General features: G+C 34.5%; 1 protein-coding gene across 1 annotated transcript in view; it reads right to left on the reverse strand.

Moving 5' to 3' along the window:
* The window catches only part of LOC149787296 (uncharacterized), a 134,084-nt gene that overhangs the window by 82,967 nt on the left and 31,955 nt on the right, over positions 1–19,162 (reverse strand). Inside the window, exons 6-10 of the mRNA XM_089977835.1 lie at positions 17,617–17,817; positions 14,344–14,452; positions 11,415–11,567; positions 10,027–11,009; positions 6,022–6,132 (exon numbers count right to left, since the gene is read on the reverse strand). Coding sequence (XP_089833961.1) covers positions 6,022–6,132; positions 10,027–11,009; positions 11,415–11,567; positions 14,344–14,452; positions 17,617–17,817 — 1,557 coding nt within the window. The remainder of the gene's footprint in view (positions 1–6,021; positions 6,133–10,026; positions 11,010–11,414; positions 11,568–14,343; positions 14,453–17,616; positions 17,818–19,162) is intronic.

Here is a 19,162-nt window from a genome sequence, read left to right on the forward strand (position 1 = left end):
AGTAGCTTCTCATGGGTCAGTGGTTCTTCTCAGGTTCTTCCTCCACCATTAATACTGGCTGCCATGCATAGCCTATCATGTGCTAAAAAATAGTGTTAAACCCCACAACAACAAACTTTCATCTACATATTTAACATCTATGTGCCACTACTTTGCCTAGCTAAAATGTATCTATTCAAATCAATGGTTCATAAGGAGAGGTTGCTCGGTATTTACACAACAATTGACAAAAATACAAATACAACAATTTCGCCAACAGTAACATTATCATATTTCATATAAATAAGACAATTTAGACTAACTCAACATGAGAATCACAACTGGCACATTAAACACTCGTCCTGTGTTTAATAGCAGCCCCCAATGTAGGCACTTAATGTATTAAATTTAATGTGCAGAAACCCTTATTATCTTAGTAGACTTATCATGACTGTGTTACATCAGAAACCCTTTTTATCTTAGTAGACTTACCATGACTGTGTTACATCAGAAACCCTTATTGTCTTAGTAGACTTACCATGACTGTGTTACATCAGAAACCCTTATTGTCTTAGTAGACTTATCATGACTGTGTTACATCAGAAACCCTTTTTGTCTTAGTAGACTTACCATGACTGTGTTACATCAGAAACCCTTATTGTCTTAGTAGACTTATCATGACTGTGTTACATCAGAAACCCTTTTTGTCTTAGTAGACTTACCATGACTGTGTTACATCAGAAACCCTTATTGTCTTAGTAGACTTACCATGACTGTGTCACATCAGAAACCCTTATTGTCTTAGCAGGCTTACCATGACTGTGTTACATCAGAAGTCCTTATTGTTTTAGTAGACTTACCATGACTGTGTCGCATCAGAAACCCTTATTGTCTTAGTAGACTTACCATGACCATGTCACATCAGAATTTAAAAATTACTTTATTAACAAACTGCAAGCCATCCACAAAACTGGTTCAAAGAATTAACTCTAAAGCAATTATTCTGCAAAAATTACCTTTTTCCCTACACTGATTTAATACCTTAATAAATATTTCCTTCGTGTCTAAAGATTTTAAATGAAACTAAACTAGTTATCGTTAAATTCCTTACTATTATTTCCTTAATTTCTATAGATTTTCTTCATTTCGATAGATTTCCTTCATTTCTATAGATTTTAAATGAAACTATATATAGCCTAGTTATCATTAAACTACTTAATATTATTTCCTTCATTTATATAGATGCTCATCATTTCTACAGATTTCCTTAATATTATTTCCTTCATTTCTATAGATGTTCATCATTTCTATAGATTTCTTTAATCTTATTTCCTTCATTTCTATAGATGTTCATCATTTCTACAGATTTCCTTAACATGATTTCCTTCATTTCTATAGATTTCCATCATTTCTATAGATTTCCATCATTTCTACAGATTTTAAATGAAACATAGCCTATTTATCATTAAACTACTTAATATTACTGCCTTCATTTCTAAAGATTTCTTTTATTTTTTATATATAGAATTCCTTCATTTCTGTAGATTTCCTTCATTTCTATACATTTTAATACACTAGATTATCATATTGTGTTTGCTCTAACTTGGACACAACATCTAAAAGAAGAAGTCTTACAGATATCAGGCAACATTTAAATTTAGGACCTATTAGACTGCATAAGAAATCTTTTAGTGGACACCTTATGTCAATAAAATATCTACTTATTGTTAAAATGATTTTCTAGATGGTTGCCAAGGTGATCATATTGGATGTCAGATTGGCACCATTTCCTTTTTACCAGCTAGACATCATAAGATTGGATGTCAGATTGGCACCACTTCCTTTTTACCAGCTAGACATCATTAGAAGGCTTTTAGTGACAACCTCATGTCAATATGGCTATTGATAAGTAATAATAAAAAAATTTTCAAGATGGAAACTCTGGTGGCCATAATGAATGTCAAATAAGCACCATTTGAATTCAGAACCAGATAGACTTTATGAGAAGTCCATGTTGATATGATCGTCTGTTCAGAAGAAGTAACAACAACATGATTTGTAAGACAGCCATCATGGTAACCATTTTCATTTAGGACAAACCAGACCATGGTATGAATGCGTGTCAAGTGTCATGGCAATTCTCCAAAACTATGATAACAAACTTAAAAAAGCAAAAACTGATAACATAAGATATAATTTTAGCATACAATTTCTTATTACCAACATCATGTTTGCAAAATATAAGCTGTACAATGAGCATGTACAACTGGCTTATTTCTGATTTTCGTTAAAACATATATTCCTCAAACTATGTACAGATGGACATATCAACAGGCATACAGACAGATGAGCAAACAACTTAGAATATATGAATAAAAGTAGTGTACTATTTCTGAAGATGCTTCCACATATACGATCATTTAATGTAGAGGCAACATTTGCCTACAAATAAAAACAGCATTTACAAAGAAATATGATGTGTGTAAAAATAAGCCATAATGATTTAAGTAACAGAATGGGGAAAAAGTGCTGCTCAAGATTTTTGAATGTCCAAAATGTGCAAACCCTAGTAGTACATATCAAGACATAATAAGCCCATGATTATTAAAAATAAAAAGTAGGTCATGGTGGACTAATTATTTGCATGGTGGTCAATAATTATTCCAGATGCTTCCATGAATAAAGTTTAATGACTAACAGATAGAGTCCACCGTATATCAGGTTAAATAGAAGCCTGCCTCAAAAATACGGAATAATTTCCCAGTTTTTGACCATAACCCAGACACTACTCTCTAGTAAAGTATTAAATGATTTCCTTTAAACATTACTAAAATTCATGCTTTTATTAACCCCCCACCCCCGCCATATTTTTTTGGTTGGTACATGCACCATTTTCTTCATCTAAATGTCTTAGTTGGTTATAACATGGTTTGATCAGTAACATGGTCAAGTGTTATGGACCCTAACCACCATGTTATACTGGGGTCACATATATATATGGTTATAGGGTGGGAATCTTGATGGTTTCAAGTTATGACCCAGGTGCTACATCTCTTTCAAGATCAATAATCTTTTATCCCCTCTTCTGGTCTCATGGGTGTTGGGGCAAGCAATGACATATCTGCTGTGCCACTTTACATTATAAGGAATTTTCCACCAGATTTTGTAAACTTCCCCATCACACTATCTTGAAGCTTTCTAAGAAGCATGGGAATAGTGCAATTGTTACTTAATCATAACAGTTTTATTAAAATAAATAAAACATATCTTATTTACTTATTTGTAACTCGAGTCCAACTTAAAATAAACCCTCATCTGCCAGTCCATTATGCATTGGCAGATATAAGTCTTAGTTGTTTGTTCTACTGATTACTCCAAACAAACTGTATAGACCCAGACCAGCTTGTACATTATGCAATGGCAGATATATGTCTGTTGTTTGTTATACAGATTACTCCTAACAAACTGTACAGACCCAGACCTGCTTGTACATTATGTAATGGCAGATACAGGTCTCAGTTGTCTGTTGTACAGATTACTCCTAAAAAACTGTATAGACCCAGACCTGCTTGTACATTATACAATGGCAGATATAGGTCTCAGTTGTTTGTTGTACAGATTACTCCTAACGAACTGTATATACCCAGACCTGCTTGTACATTATGCAATGGCAGATATAGGTATCTTTTGTTTGTTCTACAAATTACTCCTAACAAACTGTAAAGACACAGATCTTCTTTTGCATTATGCAATGCATATATAGGTCTTGTTTTTAGTACAGATTACTCCTAACAAACTGTATAGACCCAGACCTGCTTGTACATTATACAATGGCAGATACAGGTCTCAGTTGTTTCTTGTACAGATTACTCCTAATGAACTGTACAGACCCAGACCTGTTTGTACATTATACAATAGCAGATATAGGTCTCAGTTGTTTGTTGTACAGATTACTCCTAACGAACTGTATATACCCAGACCTGCTTGTACATTATGTAATGGCAGATACAGGTCTCAGTTGTCTGTTGTACAGATTACTCCTAAAAAACTGTATAGACCCAGACCTGCTTGTACATTATACAATGGCAGATATAGGTCTCAGTTGTTTGTTGTACAGATTACTCCTAATGAACTGTATATACCCAGACCTGCTTGTACATTATGTAATGGCAGATATAGGTCTCTTTTGTTTGTTCTACAGATTACTCCTAACAAACTGTAAAGACACAGATCTTCTTTTGCATTATGCAATGGCATATATAGGTCTTGTTTTTAGTACAGATTACTCCTAACAAACTGTATTGACCCAGACCTGCTTGTACATTGTACAATGGCAGATACAGGTCTCAGTTGTTTCTTGTACAGATTACTCCTAATGAACTGTACAGACCCAGACCTGTTTGTACATCATACAATGGCAGATATAGGTCTTAGTTGTTTGTTGTACAGATTACTTCTAGCGAACTGTATAGACCCAGACCTACTTTTACATTATAAAATGGCAGATATAGGTCTCAGTTGTTTGTTGTACAGATTACTCCTAACGAACTGTATAGACCCAGACCTACTTTTACATTATACAGTGGTATAGTTCTCAGTTGTTTGTTGTACAGATTACCTTTTGGGGGGGGGGGCACCAGACAGATGCCCCGCTCCCTAGCCAATGAGTAAATGTTTTTATGTGTTTCTGATTCCCCCCCGATATGTTGCAGTGTGTTTTTTATTCAAAAGAATTTGATTAAAAAATTTAGTAAATTTTTGCCAGGGTATTTTAATTCCCTAGTGTCTCCTATAGGTTTGTTTTTCTGAGTAGGTTTTCATCACCTATCTCGAAGTCCTGCTCCTATTTTATTTTGTGACCTTGGCTAGAGGTCCCTATATCCCGTGTCTGCTATTAGTGTTTTTGCTATTTGTTTGTGTATGCTATAATTGTTTTCATGTTGGGATAGCCATATATCTTATTATTCCCAGTTGTCTTATAATCCTTATTACCGGATCTTTATTATTTTTTCCAAAATTATTCAGAGATTAATTGATTTCATTTTGGAATTTGTAGGTGAAGTAGCAGTGTGTTACATTTTATTCAGAAAAAATTTCTGTTATTGTTTTAAAGTGTGTTATATATGTGTCGCTCTTCACAGTTTTTGTATATATTTATCCAATTTCAAGTGAGCTCTGTATTTTCTTTAGTGTTTTATACTTCACTCCCTTGAAATTGTTGTTTATATTAAATCATTACTTCCGAAATCAGAAAGTCTTTCATAATGTGGTTTTTATATACACACACACACATATATATATATATATATATATATATATATATATATATATATATATATATATATATATATATACACATGCATACATATACATACATAAAAAAAAAAAAAATTGTATTAAAAATTTCCAAGAGGAGAGAGGGGGGCGGCTGGTGCAAGTGCAAGTCCTTTAAAGGTAACTATCTCATCAATAGTTTTTATTGCACTCGCCCCTCCGCCTTAGGTCCCAATAATTATAACCTGACCACAGGCATCCATCGTTTTCATAATATAGTTACTAATTTCATATAAAGTCTTTTTTTGGAAATTCCCATCTAGATATAAAATATTTTGTTTCTCATACATATTATTTTTCTTTATCTAATTTATAATTTTTGTACGATCCTCTGTTTTTTTACATTGTAACATTACATGAAATTTATTAAAAGGCCCTATTTTACACAGTGGACATTTTGGCAGTATTCGGACCATATGCCGTCTCACTGCAGCCTCTCCAGTCAACCATGCATTCTGCATGTATTTGAAGCAGAGGCTCTGGATTTTCAATGATCCTAATTTTTTCCAATTTCCCCATGCCCTATCCCAATTAACGTATGTATTATCTTTTTCTATTGTACTTTTTATATTTTTTGTTGTACAGATTACTCCTAAAAAACTGTAAAGACACAGCTCTACTTTTACATTATGCAACTACAGACTGTGCAGTATACAGCTAAGTCAGCTATAATATGGCAAACACTAATATGTAGTAAAATGATCTTACTGGTTTGATATGCACTCTAATCATGCAGGAATTCAGATTTCTTATTGTCAGATGTTGCTGTTGGCAACTCCCCCAGGCAATGTGTCCAAAATTAAGATCTGCTGGAAAAACCTGAAACAGATTTGATAGACTGAACTTTAGACACAAAATAAAACAAAATCAATTACATGAAATATTCCACACTCCTTAGGCCATGCAACATATGACCCACAGGCTGGATCTGGTTTTAACCACTTATTTGCATAATAAGGTGTAACTTTCAATAAGATGTTTAGAGTGTATCCTGTGCCCTAAGGGACCACATGAGATGTTTAGAGTTTATCCTGTGCCCTAAAGGACCAAATGAGATCTTTAGAGTGTATCCTGTGCCCTAAAGGACCAAATGAATACGTTTACAGTGTATCCTGTGCCCTAAAGGACAACATGAGATGTTTACAGTGTATCATGTACACTAAAGGACCACATGAGATGCTTACAGTGTATCCTGTGCCTTAACCCTTAAAGTGCTAGTAGCGACAATAGTCGCGCTGATGTTCAAGATCTTGTAGTGCTTGTCGCGACCTAAGTCGTTTTCCAGGTAGGCAACAGTGTACGCATCCTATTACTTCAACTTGCCATGACTGCTTGTAAAACTATATTTGACTGGTTTATAAAGGCCCGGAACAAGCATTCTGTTGTACTTTACTAAACACTGAGCAAAGAAGTTTTACAAATACTCGCTTTTGAGCACGTGTACCTGAAAAAAATTAAAATGGCTGACGCTGAATACGATGGTGATTTCTATCAACAAATACTGAATTCTGATAGTGATGATGACAATGATTTTGAAGGATTTGAGGAGGATGAAATTATTGGAGCTGGCGAAGTGTTGATGGAAATACCCATGAGTGATTTTGAGTCAGGAATCGACGTGGAACTGGAGTCGGATGTACATGCTGGCTGGACGAGAAAAGATGGCATGCCTGTCAACCCCCCATTCACTTGTACTTCAAAATTTAATGTTGAAATGGCAAATAGTGAACCTATCGACTACTTAAGACTTTTTTTTGATGACGAGTTATTGCATTGATAGTAGATCAAACAAATTGTTATGCAGATCAGAGAGTTCATGAGGCAGACTTGAAGGAGAACAGTTGCATGAATAAATGGCAGCCTGTCACACCTGAGCAGCTAAAACTCTTTTTCTCATTGATTATAGCAATGGGTTTAGTACATAAATCTGATCTCGATTCATACTGGGCTACTGATGATGTGATATCAACCCCATACTTCAGCAAAAAAATGAGTAGGGATAGATTTCTAGCTATTTTAAGCAATTTACACCTGGCAGACAACGAGAACAATCAAGGTGACACTTTACACAAGATCCGCCCAATGATTGAAAAAACTGAAGCATTTGCTGAAGTTTATTCACCAGATATGAACCTCAGTTTTGATGAAGCTACCTGCCCTAGGAAAGGTTGTCTGAAATTTCGAGTTTATAACCCTACCAAGCCTAACAAGTTTGGCATAAAGCTGTTCCAGGTGTGCGAGGCAAGCAGTGGATATTGTATTGGCTACCACATTTATGCTGGTAAAACAGGTGGAGACCTTGACAATTACTGTGAAGGACTAGAACTAAACACTGATGAGCTGAGTAAAACAACAAAAATTGTGATTGGTTTGCTTTGCAAGTCTAGTCTTTTGAATAAAGAACACAGAATATATATGGATAACTATTATTCATCACCTGAACGTTTTAACGAACTTGAGTTGCTAAATACCTCTGCATGTGGAACCTTGCAAACAAATAGAGTAGGTGTTGCAGAGGCAATGAAGTTTAAAAAAAAAACTAAACCAGGGTGAGAGTATTTTTCGCAGAAAGGACAATTTGCTACTGGTGAAATATCATGACAAACGAGATGTAAATATGATCTCAAGTTTTCATGAAGCTAAGGTAGCAGTGATCAATAAAACAAATTTTACGACAAACACACCTGTAATGAAACCCACATGTATTGTAGATTATGTGAAAAACATGGGAGGAGTAGATTTAAGTGACCAATTTAACCAGTACAATCCTGTAGTAAGGAAATCCAAGAAATGGTGGAGAAAACTATTTTTTCATCTACTGAATGTATGTATTGTAAATGGCTATCAGTTGCACCTGAAATTCTCACCTGTGCAGAAGAAACTAAGTCACCATGATTTCCGTGTCTCAATAGTGAAGTCATTGGTTCTGGAAGCAGGGGATGTGTCAGAACCTACTAGGAGAGGACGAAAATTTGCTGGTGAGCAACCTGAACGCCTCGTTGGGAGGCATTTCCCTGAATTTATTCCAGCTACACCTGGAGCTAAACAAGCACACCCTGCATGTGATTGTGTTGCTTGTAATGAGAGAAGAAAGGACCGTGAGGGATTCAAAAGAAAGCAAACATCTTTCAGATGTGAGACATGCCAAGTGGCACTTTGTGTACCTGATTGTTTCAGATTATTCCACACTCGTGTAAATTACCAACAGAGTGAATGTAGTAGTTCAGATGAGCTAGAATAATACCTGAACAGGTAATAAACACAATGGGTGACTCTTTTAAGTGCACAAGTTGACATGAAATATATCAGAATAAACAAGTGAAAAATTTTCATGAACATTTACTACTGACTCTGGGGGTCTAAATTTACCTCTGACATTCATGGATTGCATGTTTACAAAACTGTTACCTTTTCTTTACCTGTGATTTTCACAATTTAGATGTAACATTTCTTAGATATACTGGAGCTTTTTCATTAAAAAACAAACAAAAATACAGATGAAATACAGTCAAAACTTGTAATTTTACCTGTATTTGCACCTGTACATGCAAATATGTTGAACTTGTGCATGTACCTTGATGCTAATCTTAAAGTTTATACATCCATCATTTTTCATATAGGGTTTGTGTATCTATTGTGTATATTTATTGAAATGCATGCAGTTTAAAAACTGTGCAGTTTTCTTCCTTTTTTTCTCTAACAATTCAGCACTGAGGGCTCTTGTGCTGCAAAACAATATAGCACTTTAAGGGTTAAATGACCACATGAAATGTTAACAGTGTATCCTGTAGACTAAAGGACCACTTGAGATGTTAACAGTGTATCCTGTGCCTGAAATGACCGCATGAAATGTTAACAATGTATCATGTAGACTAAAGGACCACATGAGAAGTTAACAGTGTATCTATCTGTGACAGAAGCATAGTACTGGCTTAAAAAAGGCAAATTACTGTGCAGCATTATAAATCATGGGAATTTTTTATACAGACAATTCTAATGAACATGGTAAATGCATGTAATGAATTTACTAGCAAAGGGTTGGAGCCAATTCAAGCAGTGTTTCCCTGAATGCCAAGTCAGATGAGATAGGTTTCAAACGTAAAGTCTGTACTCCCACCAGTTGTTTTTTATGTTGTAACCTTACTATGTGGTGTAAAATATCAGTCTTAATCCTAGCATCTTGCAAGGTGGATTTCAGCCATCTTGAAATATTGTCCCTGTTCACTGCACAAAAAGGGACTCAGAAACAAATAGTTTGGTTTCATTATTCTTAATACTGTTCACCGCATCTAAATATCTACATGAGTAGTAACGTACAAAGGCATAAATTGCTGTTCAAATTTCAACCAAATGATTTCCTGCACATGATTGCTTAAAAAATATCACCTCCTATTGGAAAGGTATTGCTGTTCTTATTTACACCTTAGTTTCCAAGATCTCAAAAATGAAGTGTTTGCCCTCTTTAAGTACACTTTATCATGTCTGCGTGTGTACACTTTTAGCTTTGAATCAATTCAATCTAGCAGCTTGCATCGATGACACATAAATAACATTAAACACAATGAATGTATTTCTAACAATGGGAATAAAATTATTACATGGTATATTAGCAGCATGGATGGAAATTGACAACATGTTGATTCTCTTCTGGAATCACTCAGGTTTAATATTCCCTGCCATTCTGCTAAAACACAATGTAACTAATTATCTCACCTGAATAGCTGGGAGATCATTCTTGTCCTCTTTACAAGATTTATAATATGGTGTTTCTTGAGTTTTGGAAGGTCTGTTTTCTGGTATAGAGAGTTGAAAGTGTGGTTGATGAAGAACTTCACAACTTGACAGTTTGAGATCACTTTTTGAATTCTTCTGTTGCTTCTGTGTCAAATCTGAATCATTACATTTTGAATCTACAACATCCAATGCTTTGTCAACATGAATATTACTATCAGGAATAGCAACACATCCATCAGTTTTATATTTCTCAGACTTTCTGTCAGGTAACAAGTTAGTGCACTTCACATCACCTGAATCAGGCCGATACTGTAATCTACTTCCTGAAGTTCTCTGTGATGTTTTCAACTCAAGTTCCTTATAAGAAGCAATGCTAAGTTTAGGGGACTTCCATTCACCAGACTTCCTTTGTGTATCTGCTACTTCCTTAGCTGAAGTTGCTGTCCTCTCAGATGAATGAAAGCTTGGAATGTTTGTTCTCTTCTCACTAGGCATTTGGGAACTTTGTTCTGTGATTTGCTGTTTGCTAATGGGTTTTTCAGAAGATATAACTGGGTCTTTATCCTTTGGTGGCTTAATTTGATGAAAACTCTTTTCATTAGTTGATTTTTCTAAAGGCTTTATTTGTTTTGGTATCTGAGACTTTCTGTCACTTGATTTTACTATAGGTATAGGTGCATTTGGCTTACGAAAGATTTGTTCATCTGTTTGTCTTTCAAAATCGGTTATGTGCTGTTGCTGATGCAACTTTTGCTTATCACACATCCTTTCTTCTGGCACTGCTGGCTTTAGCTGGTGAGAAAACTGTTTATCACTTGGCTTCTCTATAGACTTTTCCTTGTTTGAACTGCCCCTGATTGACTTACTTTTCAATGACTGCATCAGCAGCTTGACCATCTCACTGGGATCGTCTCTTGACACATTAGAGAGAAACTGACTTAAATCAAGAACACTGTGCTGTTCTGGAACATTAAGAACAATCTGATTACAGGCAATTTACTGTCAGTTTTATTATGGTTCATGAGCACTGTAAATGTGCAAATTTCAAATGCAAATCATTATGAATTATAATATGCTAAATGTAATTCAATTTTCATGGATTTCATGCATTCAACATATTTGACACAATATTCATTCACAAATTAAGGACTGATTTAAGATCAAGTTACACACAATCTGTGCTTTAACAAACAGTTTCCTATATGGATAAAATTTACAAAATTCACAAGAAATTCATCAAATGCATCAAGGAATTTTTGACAACAAAGATGTGATAAAATAAATGTAGGGGCATACAACAAATATGATAAGCCTTTAATACAAGCCTACAAACAAAATGAAAATGTAAAGAATAGTTAAGCACTTACCTTCATGACAAGAAGGAGCAGGAGGGGGAGCAGGACATGGAGGAACTACAGCAGCATCAGTATTTTTATCCAAAATGCTACAAGTAAAGGTCTTGTTTGACGAAGGTGGTGTAGATGTATTTCTGCTACAGTTATCTTGCAAAGTGTCACTATCTGAGAATAATGACAATATAATTGCAATTAAAAGAATTAGAATAACCAAAACAATTACAAATATGGTAATGATAAAAAGAAATAAAGAAATACAGGTGCTGAAGGATTTAATCTAAAAATTTACAGATTGAAAGAGCTAAAGGAACAATCAAACAGATAATGAAAGATTCTGCCTAAGAATTTTCAAGATTTAAAGAACTTAACATCTTCCAGTAAAAAGAATATATTGAAAAGTTTAGGCCCAAAACCTCTACCACCAATTAGGTCAGTTTCAAAGCTCAGGAAACACTTACAGATTGATAATGGAAAACATGTAACATTTACCGATTGATAATGGAAAATATGTAACATTTACAGACTGATAAAGGAAAACATGTAACATATACAGACTGATAAAGGAAAACATGTAACATATACAGAATGATAAAGGAAAACATGTAACATTTACAGATTGATAATGGAAAACATGTAACATATACTGACTGATAATGGAAAACATGTAACATATACAGACTGATAAAGAAAAAGGTTGCTCATCATACAATGCTTATAATGCAAAATTTATAGATGACATTTTCTTTTCGTATGTTAATACCAGATATATGTCATTGTGTGGTACAATAAGTATGATATTTTACCAAGTGTCTTTTTTATATATATCACACTTGATTCAGAATCAAAGTTTATAAGATTAAATTCACTCTTTAGCACAGTAAATTTACATTATTTTGTCATATTGAAAACTTTTTTTTATCCTATCTGGGTTTGTTGTTCTTGTCAAGGAAGTAAGGGGAAATAACTCTGGAGAGACGCAAACAGTGTCTGGTCAGATTTATTTATCAAAGACTAATTTCCATGTTTGAAATGTTAGGCAGTTTCTTTTTATTTGTTTTAGCTCTTAAAGTACTTGTTTTTGTTGTTGCAAGTACAACTTTTGTAGGCACACACAACCAAGCATTCAATGGCATGATGGGAAATCTTTTCACATGTGAATGATATATATAGAATCTATGTTGGGGTTTGGACTGAGACAAGGAAATCTCAGTCAAGGGTTTATGTTATCTGTCTCCCCATGAGACTTGCCCGAGTGGAGAGACATATAATATAAACCCACGACTGGGATTTCCTTGTCTCGGTCCAAACCTCAACGTAGATTATTTTTCTCACCCAATATTTTTCTTTAAAGTAAAAAGATTTCTGCACTAGTGTTCACGTACAATGTTTTCATGATGCACATGAATAGAAATATGTTAATGAGGGCTGTGGTGTGACCGTTGTGTCCGAAGTACACAGTTTATACACGTGAGCAAAGAAAAATAACAACATAAAACGTCGCATAATAATGAGGTATTATCACATTTAATATATGGATGCTATATGAAATTGACAATAAATAATTAATATTTATTACAGGAAACTGTTTTATTTTCATCAGTTCCAATTTTGAAAAGTTATATTGTAAATAATAAAGCGATACTGGCTACTCAGCTCTACTGTAGTTTTACTTAGTACAAGTTGTTAACAAAGAGTAACATCTTTCTTTAGATTAGTCATGGGTAATTAGAGATCTGTGTCACTATCGTATATAACTATTCTTTTCTTTGGAGGAGGTGAAACTGTGTGTGACATACTTGTGTTGTCCTTAATATTGATTGTAAAATTACCCCCGTGTATAATAGACCCTCCAAAAACTGACTCTAGCGAATAGCCATGTGCTAAACTTTCAAGTTCACGGATTCTTTGAACATTTTTTTTTTCTGTCCTGGAAATATGGCAAGTGCTACAGTGAAATTTGCTTATGGATTAATGTGTTGATGGATAAATGATTCCTTCCAGCTGGGAAGTGTATTATTTGTCATTAAATATTGTAGGGATATTTTTGATTCAACAGGGGCACAATGGAGATGATTAACAAAATTAGAAAAAAGCATGTTTTATATAACACTTTTCTGACTGTTACTAAGTTTTCCGTAGTTGTTAAGAGAGTTTGGAGGCTATGAAATGTATAGGTCTATAGCCTATATGCATGGATCAGAGTTTCCTGTTATATTGTTAATTTCTCGCAGCATTGAGAATTTTATCCTATCTGTAGCACAGTCATTTTCAGGTCAGCGTCATTAAATGTACCTAACAGTATATAATTTGTTTCACATGAAGTATTTATAACTAGTTAGGTAGCTTTAGTTACATTTAAAGACGCTGATTTAAAAATGTACTGAGCTCGGCCTGCATATAGGATAAAACTGGCCATGCTGTGTGGAACGAACAAGCAAAATACCAAAAAGCTCGACATCATATGTGTTTGTCTTTGTCTCTCTCGAAATGTTTTTGTATGGTGTGTTCTCAAAGATGGATTTAACTTAAGTCACTATGTTTTTGTTATATATTTGTTGTTGTTGTTTGATTTTAGTACAACTATGTCAGGCACAGCAGAAGACATCAAGGGTTTCTTTTTTCAAAAGTAGTTCTGAGCGCGTGGAAACCCTGACTGAGAAGACTGGTCGGAAATGACTAGAGTGAGACAGGAAAAGTAAGGTTAGCAAAACAAGTAGATTTCTCTGTCACATGGGTGAGAAAAGGGTATATTTTCACATGTGAAAATAGAAGCATGAAATAAAAATATAAAAATTATTTCCCCAATAAGTATTTATATTTCCCAGCTAAGTATATAATAAAAAGGTTTACTTTCTGATTTACTAAACAACAGAGAAATGGCTCATTCTTGAAGTTATTTTAAGTAACGATCCAAGATGTTAATATGAGCATTGTGTCTTACCTTTATCAGCATTTGAGGTTAAGGTTGTATCCTTGTCATCCCAAGTGATGTCAATGAGGGGGCAAGCTTTGTCTCTCTTGGGTGAGATTACCTGCATCCCAAACTGTGGCTAATAGAAAACATACAAAGTGTTAAAGTAATGTATACAAGATTTTAAAATTATAGTAAATAGATATTTGCATTATTAATAAAATTAAAGAGAAAACAATGTAAAACACAGATCCCCACACTTTTTTAAAAACCTAACCAACCATAAAAATAAATCATTAAAACAATCATGATACTCTATGAACGTGCAGACTGTAGACTTTGATCAAACTCGTTACTTATTATTGTAACCAATACATGTATTATGAACTCAAGACAGTTTTACAAAGAAGAAATACAAGGTATTACTCTGGGACATATATCATAATAGGTGTGTGTGTGATCGGGATTTTTAACGTATCTTTAACAATATTTCAGTCATATCGCTACAAGGTCTGCAGTGTGACAGTTTATAGTGATGTCTAGCACTGGGACATCATGCCACAGACATGTAGCATGATGTCCCACCCTGTCATATTATCCTGACACCAGGCCGACCAGTCCTAAAAATAACCTCTTAATGCTGAGCGCCAAGCGAGGCAGCTGTTAGTACCATTTTTGTAAGTCTTTGGTATGACTCGGCTGGGGATCGAACCCATGACCTACTGCATCCGAAGCAGACGCTCTAACCACTAGGCCACCAGAGCGGTCTCATAATAGGTGTACAAATTTGTAGAATCAGACACACACACAGATATACAGAGATATATATATATATATATATATATATATATATATATATATATATATATATATATATATATATATATATAATTACACACACATACTCACAAGCACAGTGGAGAGTTATTACAATAATTCAGCTTATTTTAAAAATCCCAATGTATGGTGGAGTTTTTCTGCAAAAATCAAAGCTTTCATAGGCTATATTTCCAGTCCTTTCAGAATTTCAGACTCAAATTTAATAACTAAAAAATTTAAGTGAAATTTAATAAATTTTACTACCAAAAACTGCAGTGGTATATTTATCCAGTTTCATTTGCATAATCACTGAGTTCAGTTTTCATGTAGTGCTCAATAAACTGGGCAACATGCTAAAAAGTCTGCTGGGAGGTAATTGGGGAATTCTATTTTTGCAGCACTATTTACAATGCTCCAGGTATGAATTTCTCACAGAAGGAAGAGTGGCACTTTTTTGGTATGGGCTCATACATATAATGCTCAACAGTAAATTCGTTTTCAATAGTTTCATCTGAATGCTCCTCATACATAGTTTATAGTGTTTTAATTTTCAACAACACGAAGCATGTGCTTCCTCTTGTGGGGATAAATATACGTCATTTTAAGTTGGCGTCCTCTATAGGTGGGAAATCTTAGCTAAGGAGAACTAACAACTTGAATACTTCTACTCTGAATGATTAAATTATTATTTTGTCTTTATATTGGATATTTTTTCATTGTTTTTGAATGAGTATAAATACTTTTAATCACCTAATGCAAATCTAATTTAAAAAGAAAAGTTTTAGAGTATGGCCTGTGACCGTTAAGGGTCTGAAAGTTGAGTTCTTACAAGAACAACAGTTCTTTTGAGTTTTCTGGAATTTTAAATCTGTTCATGGTAGGCAGTAGTGTTCCTTTAACAAGGACTCCCAAAGGGCTAGTGCAGAGATCATTCTATTTAAATTACCTGGACTCTCATGGACAGACTGTCCTGAGAATATTTTTCTTGCTCAGAATAAGACAAATTCGGAGAGTAATCCAATCTGAGGGTGACCAGTGAAGGAGGTTCCAAACCTCTTTGTCAAGAGAAGTAGTATGTACCATACCAATGACATCTTGTACAGGGAGACCATCATACAAAAACGCCTTTCTTTGTTGACAAGATCATGTACTGCTAAAACTGCTGCCCTCATTTGAAAATTGATCATGTGGATGGAAATTCAATTAAATTAAAAATGCACTGAAGCACGTAATCAAAGACAATAATCTGAGAGTGACACTGGCTATATCCTGATGCTAAGAACCTAAGACATAGTAGTCAGACTGGTTCTAGGTTCTTTCTATTTTAGATTTCTGGAATGTTCTTTTGAATTGTAGGTTGAATTATGGGTGCTTCAGTGAGGAAAATTACATCCCTGAGAAGGTTGAAAGGCAAAATAGTGGCAGGTAATGTATTAATGCAATTAAAATGTACATGTACTCAACTGACTGCCAAATTAAACACATGCACAACAAATAGCATACATATAACTTTAAAAAAGATAATTTTTCCCTTAATTAATCAAGAGTCCATATGCTTAGCCTTGTTGATTGCAGAGAAATTGCAAAGAGACCATTTTTTAAAAACCTAAATGCAAGTCTCACATCTACCCAACAACAAAGTTCACTACTGATCTGTCAAGCGAATAACAGACCTTGTACATTATGGGCTACAATTTGCAAACAAATAAAACTGAGAAGATGGGTGAGTGAACTCTTAACATTGCAGAAATTATCTACTGCTAACAGATGATGGACACCAATGAGAGATATTCACACAAGCTGTTATTGGCCTCAGGCAGTAGAGCTGTCAAGTGTTCTATGGATTGACTGATCACCACTGCACAATATTTTAGCAATGTTGCTGCCATTGCTGCCAGAAAAGTGATGCCTATTTCGCATTATGCTAATGTAGTTGAGACAACAAAAGATCTAATGGCTTTAAAACCAAGGTAGGGTGGATGGAAAAACAAGGGTAACAATATATGCCACTTCCAGTCATAGTGGAGAATAAAAATAGGGCTAAGTGGTTTTATAGGTTTATGAACAGGTATGGTATTTCAAGTAAACAAGAGTTCCAAGTTGGCCTGAGATTGTTTACTTTGTTTACACTGACCTAACAACCAATGCTATCACATTTTTATAACAAAAATCTGGTCAAAGCTATTTAAGCAACTTTTGTGAAAAAATCTTACTGTTTCTTTAAATTTACATTAGTGGTTGTCATATACAAAGGTGGATTTGAGAACACTTTTATAACAAAGTCTAAAGGTTCTTTTGAATTTATAATAGTAATGGCCAATCAGCATCTTTCATACAATTTCAAATTCCTATATATCAGGATGTTCTCTAACAAATTTGGGCTCCGGGTTTATGAGAAGCCCTTTTCAGTCTGTGATATGATGAATAACAGTACCCATATATGGCCAGGTAATCTTCAAAGAACAAGACTCAAGTTGTGCTTACCCTCTTATTTTCTGATACTGCACTTATATTTCCAAGTGGCTCTGACCTGCTCTTCATGTAAGTATCTATCGAAATGTTGATGAGGTTGTCTTTTCCTGAACAGTCCAGCCAAGATGGGCAGGGTATAGTCACAATGCTCTTGTATTCCCATGAACTCTCATTGCTTTTAGCCTGGGACTCATTCACAGTTAAAGCCTCATCCTAAGGGTAAAATAGGAAAAAATTGTGAGGCAAAAGTAACCATATCCCTACTGCTGTGAGTTTCAAGCAATAAATACACGCAATAACAAAATATTTAAGTGAGGTATAAATACAATTATTCCCATTTCACAGAAAAGACATGAATAGTATAATCCTACCCATTCAAAATATGTGAAATCATGTCACACAACTCATCATAAGCCATTCAATCCTTGAAATATAATTTGAGATGGTCTGTAGATGTAGATGTTCAAAATGGTTTTAGAATTTTAAGGCAATTATGAATACATGTTTATCTTAGCATTTTGTCATGTCAATTATTAAGTTATGAAATTGCCAATATTCTAAAAATATTAAGAAATCCTTTGTAAAACTAATGTGGATAGTAATAATTGTTCTGCAATGTGATGGCCTATGTGTAGCACTGGGCTATGTGTGTGGTAGCTAGACAACAGAAAATAACGATTTTAGTTGTACGAATCACGGGGTATGTGTTTATAATTAAAGTTGCTACTCCCTGATTTTGCTTTGCATAAATACAAAAGTCAAAGTTATTAATACATTTTCAATCTATATAAAGCTTATGTCATTTATTCATTCTTGACTTTTAGAAAATGACTCAACTTTTGTTTGAGATCTCTATTTACACATGAAATCAAATGGTCTAAACACTGATTTAAGCTAAAGTAATGGGTCCTAAGTGAGTAGCCAGTACATTCATTATTCTAGTTATACCATGATTGATTCAATGGCAGTTATGATCTTTGTCCATAAAGAGATCATGCAGGTATCTGAAATTTTACAAGGTTGTCCCAATCCTGTCCTCCTTGAAAGACCAAAATACAGTTTTTCTGTCTGTATATCATATAGACAAATGACGTAACTCATACAGATTAACTCCGATTACAAATTACAGTTGGTGGCCACCTGTATCATGGATGTCACCACTTTAAGCATGAGCAAAACATAACAGGATACTCACAATTTTTGGGATGGATGGAAGGGATTGATATTAATTTGACCAGGAAAGTAGTTTTGAAGAAACATAATTTACCAAAATAATTTATTTTCTTCAACAAATACATTTTCCAATCACATTTTCATTATTAGAAGAAGAGGAAGAAAGACTTGAGCATCCAACCTCTACCCATGTCACCCTCTTTCAGCTTCTACCCATGTCACCCTCATTCAACCTCTACCCATGTCACTCTGTAGGAGCACAATAACTGCTCTACTGCAAGGATGAACTTTTCTGAACCTAAGGAAAGCATAAATGATAATTATGTTTATACATGCAAGGTCATGCCTGGCACTGAGGTTGTGCTGTCATGAATGGGGTGTGGTA

The sequence above is a fragment of the Sinohyriopsis cumingii genome, chromosome 12 (genome assembly GCF_028554795.1).
Source record: "Sinohyriopsis cumingii isolate HCF-2022 chromosome 12, ASM2855479v2, whole genome shotgun sequence".
NCBI classification, from domain to species: Eukaryota; Metazoa; Mollusca; class Bivalvia; order Unionida; family Unionidae; genus Sinohyriopsis; species Sinohyriopsis cumingii.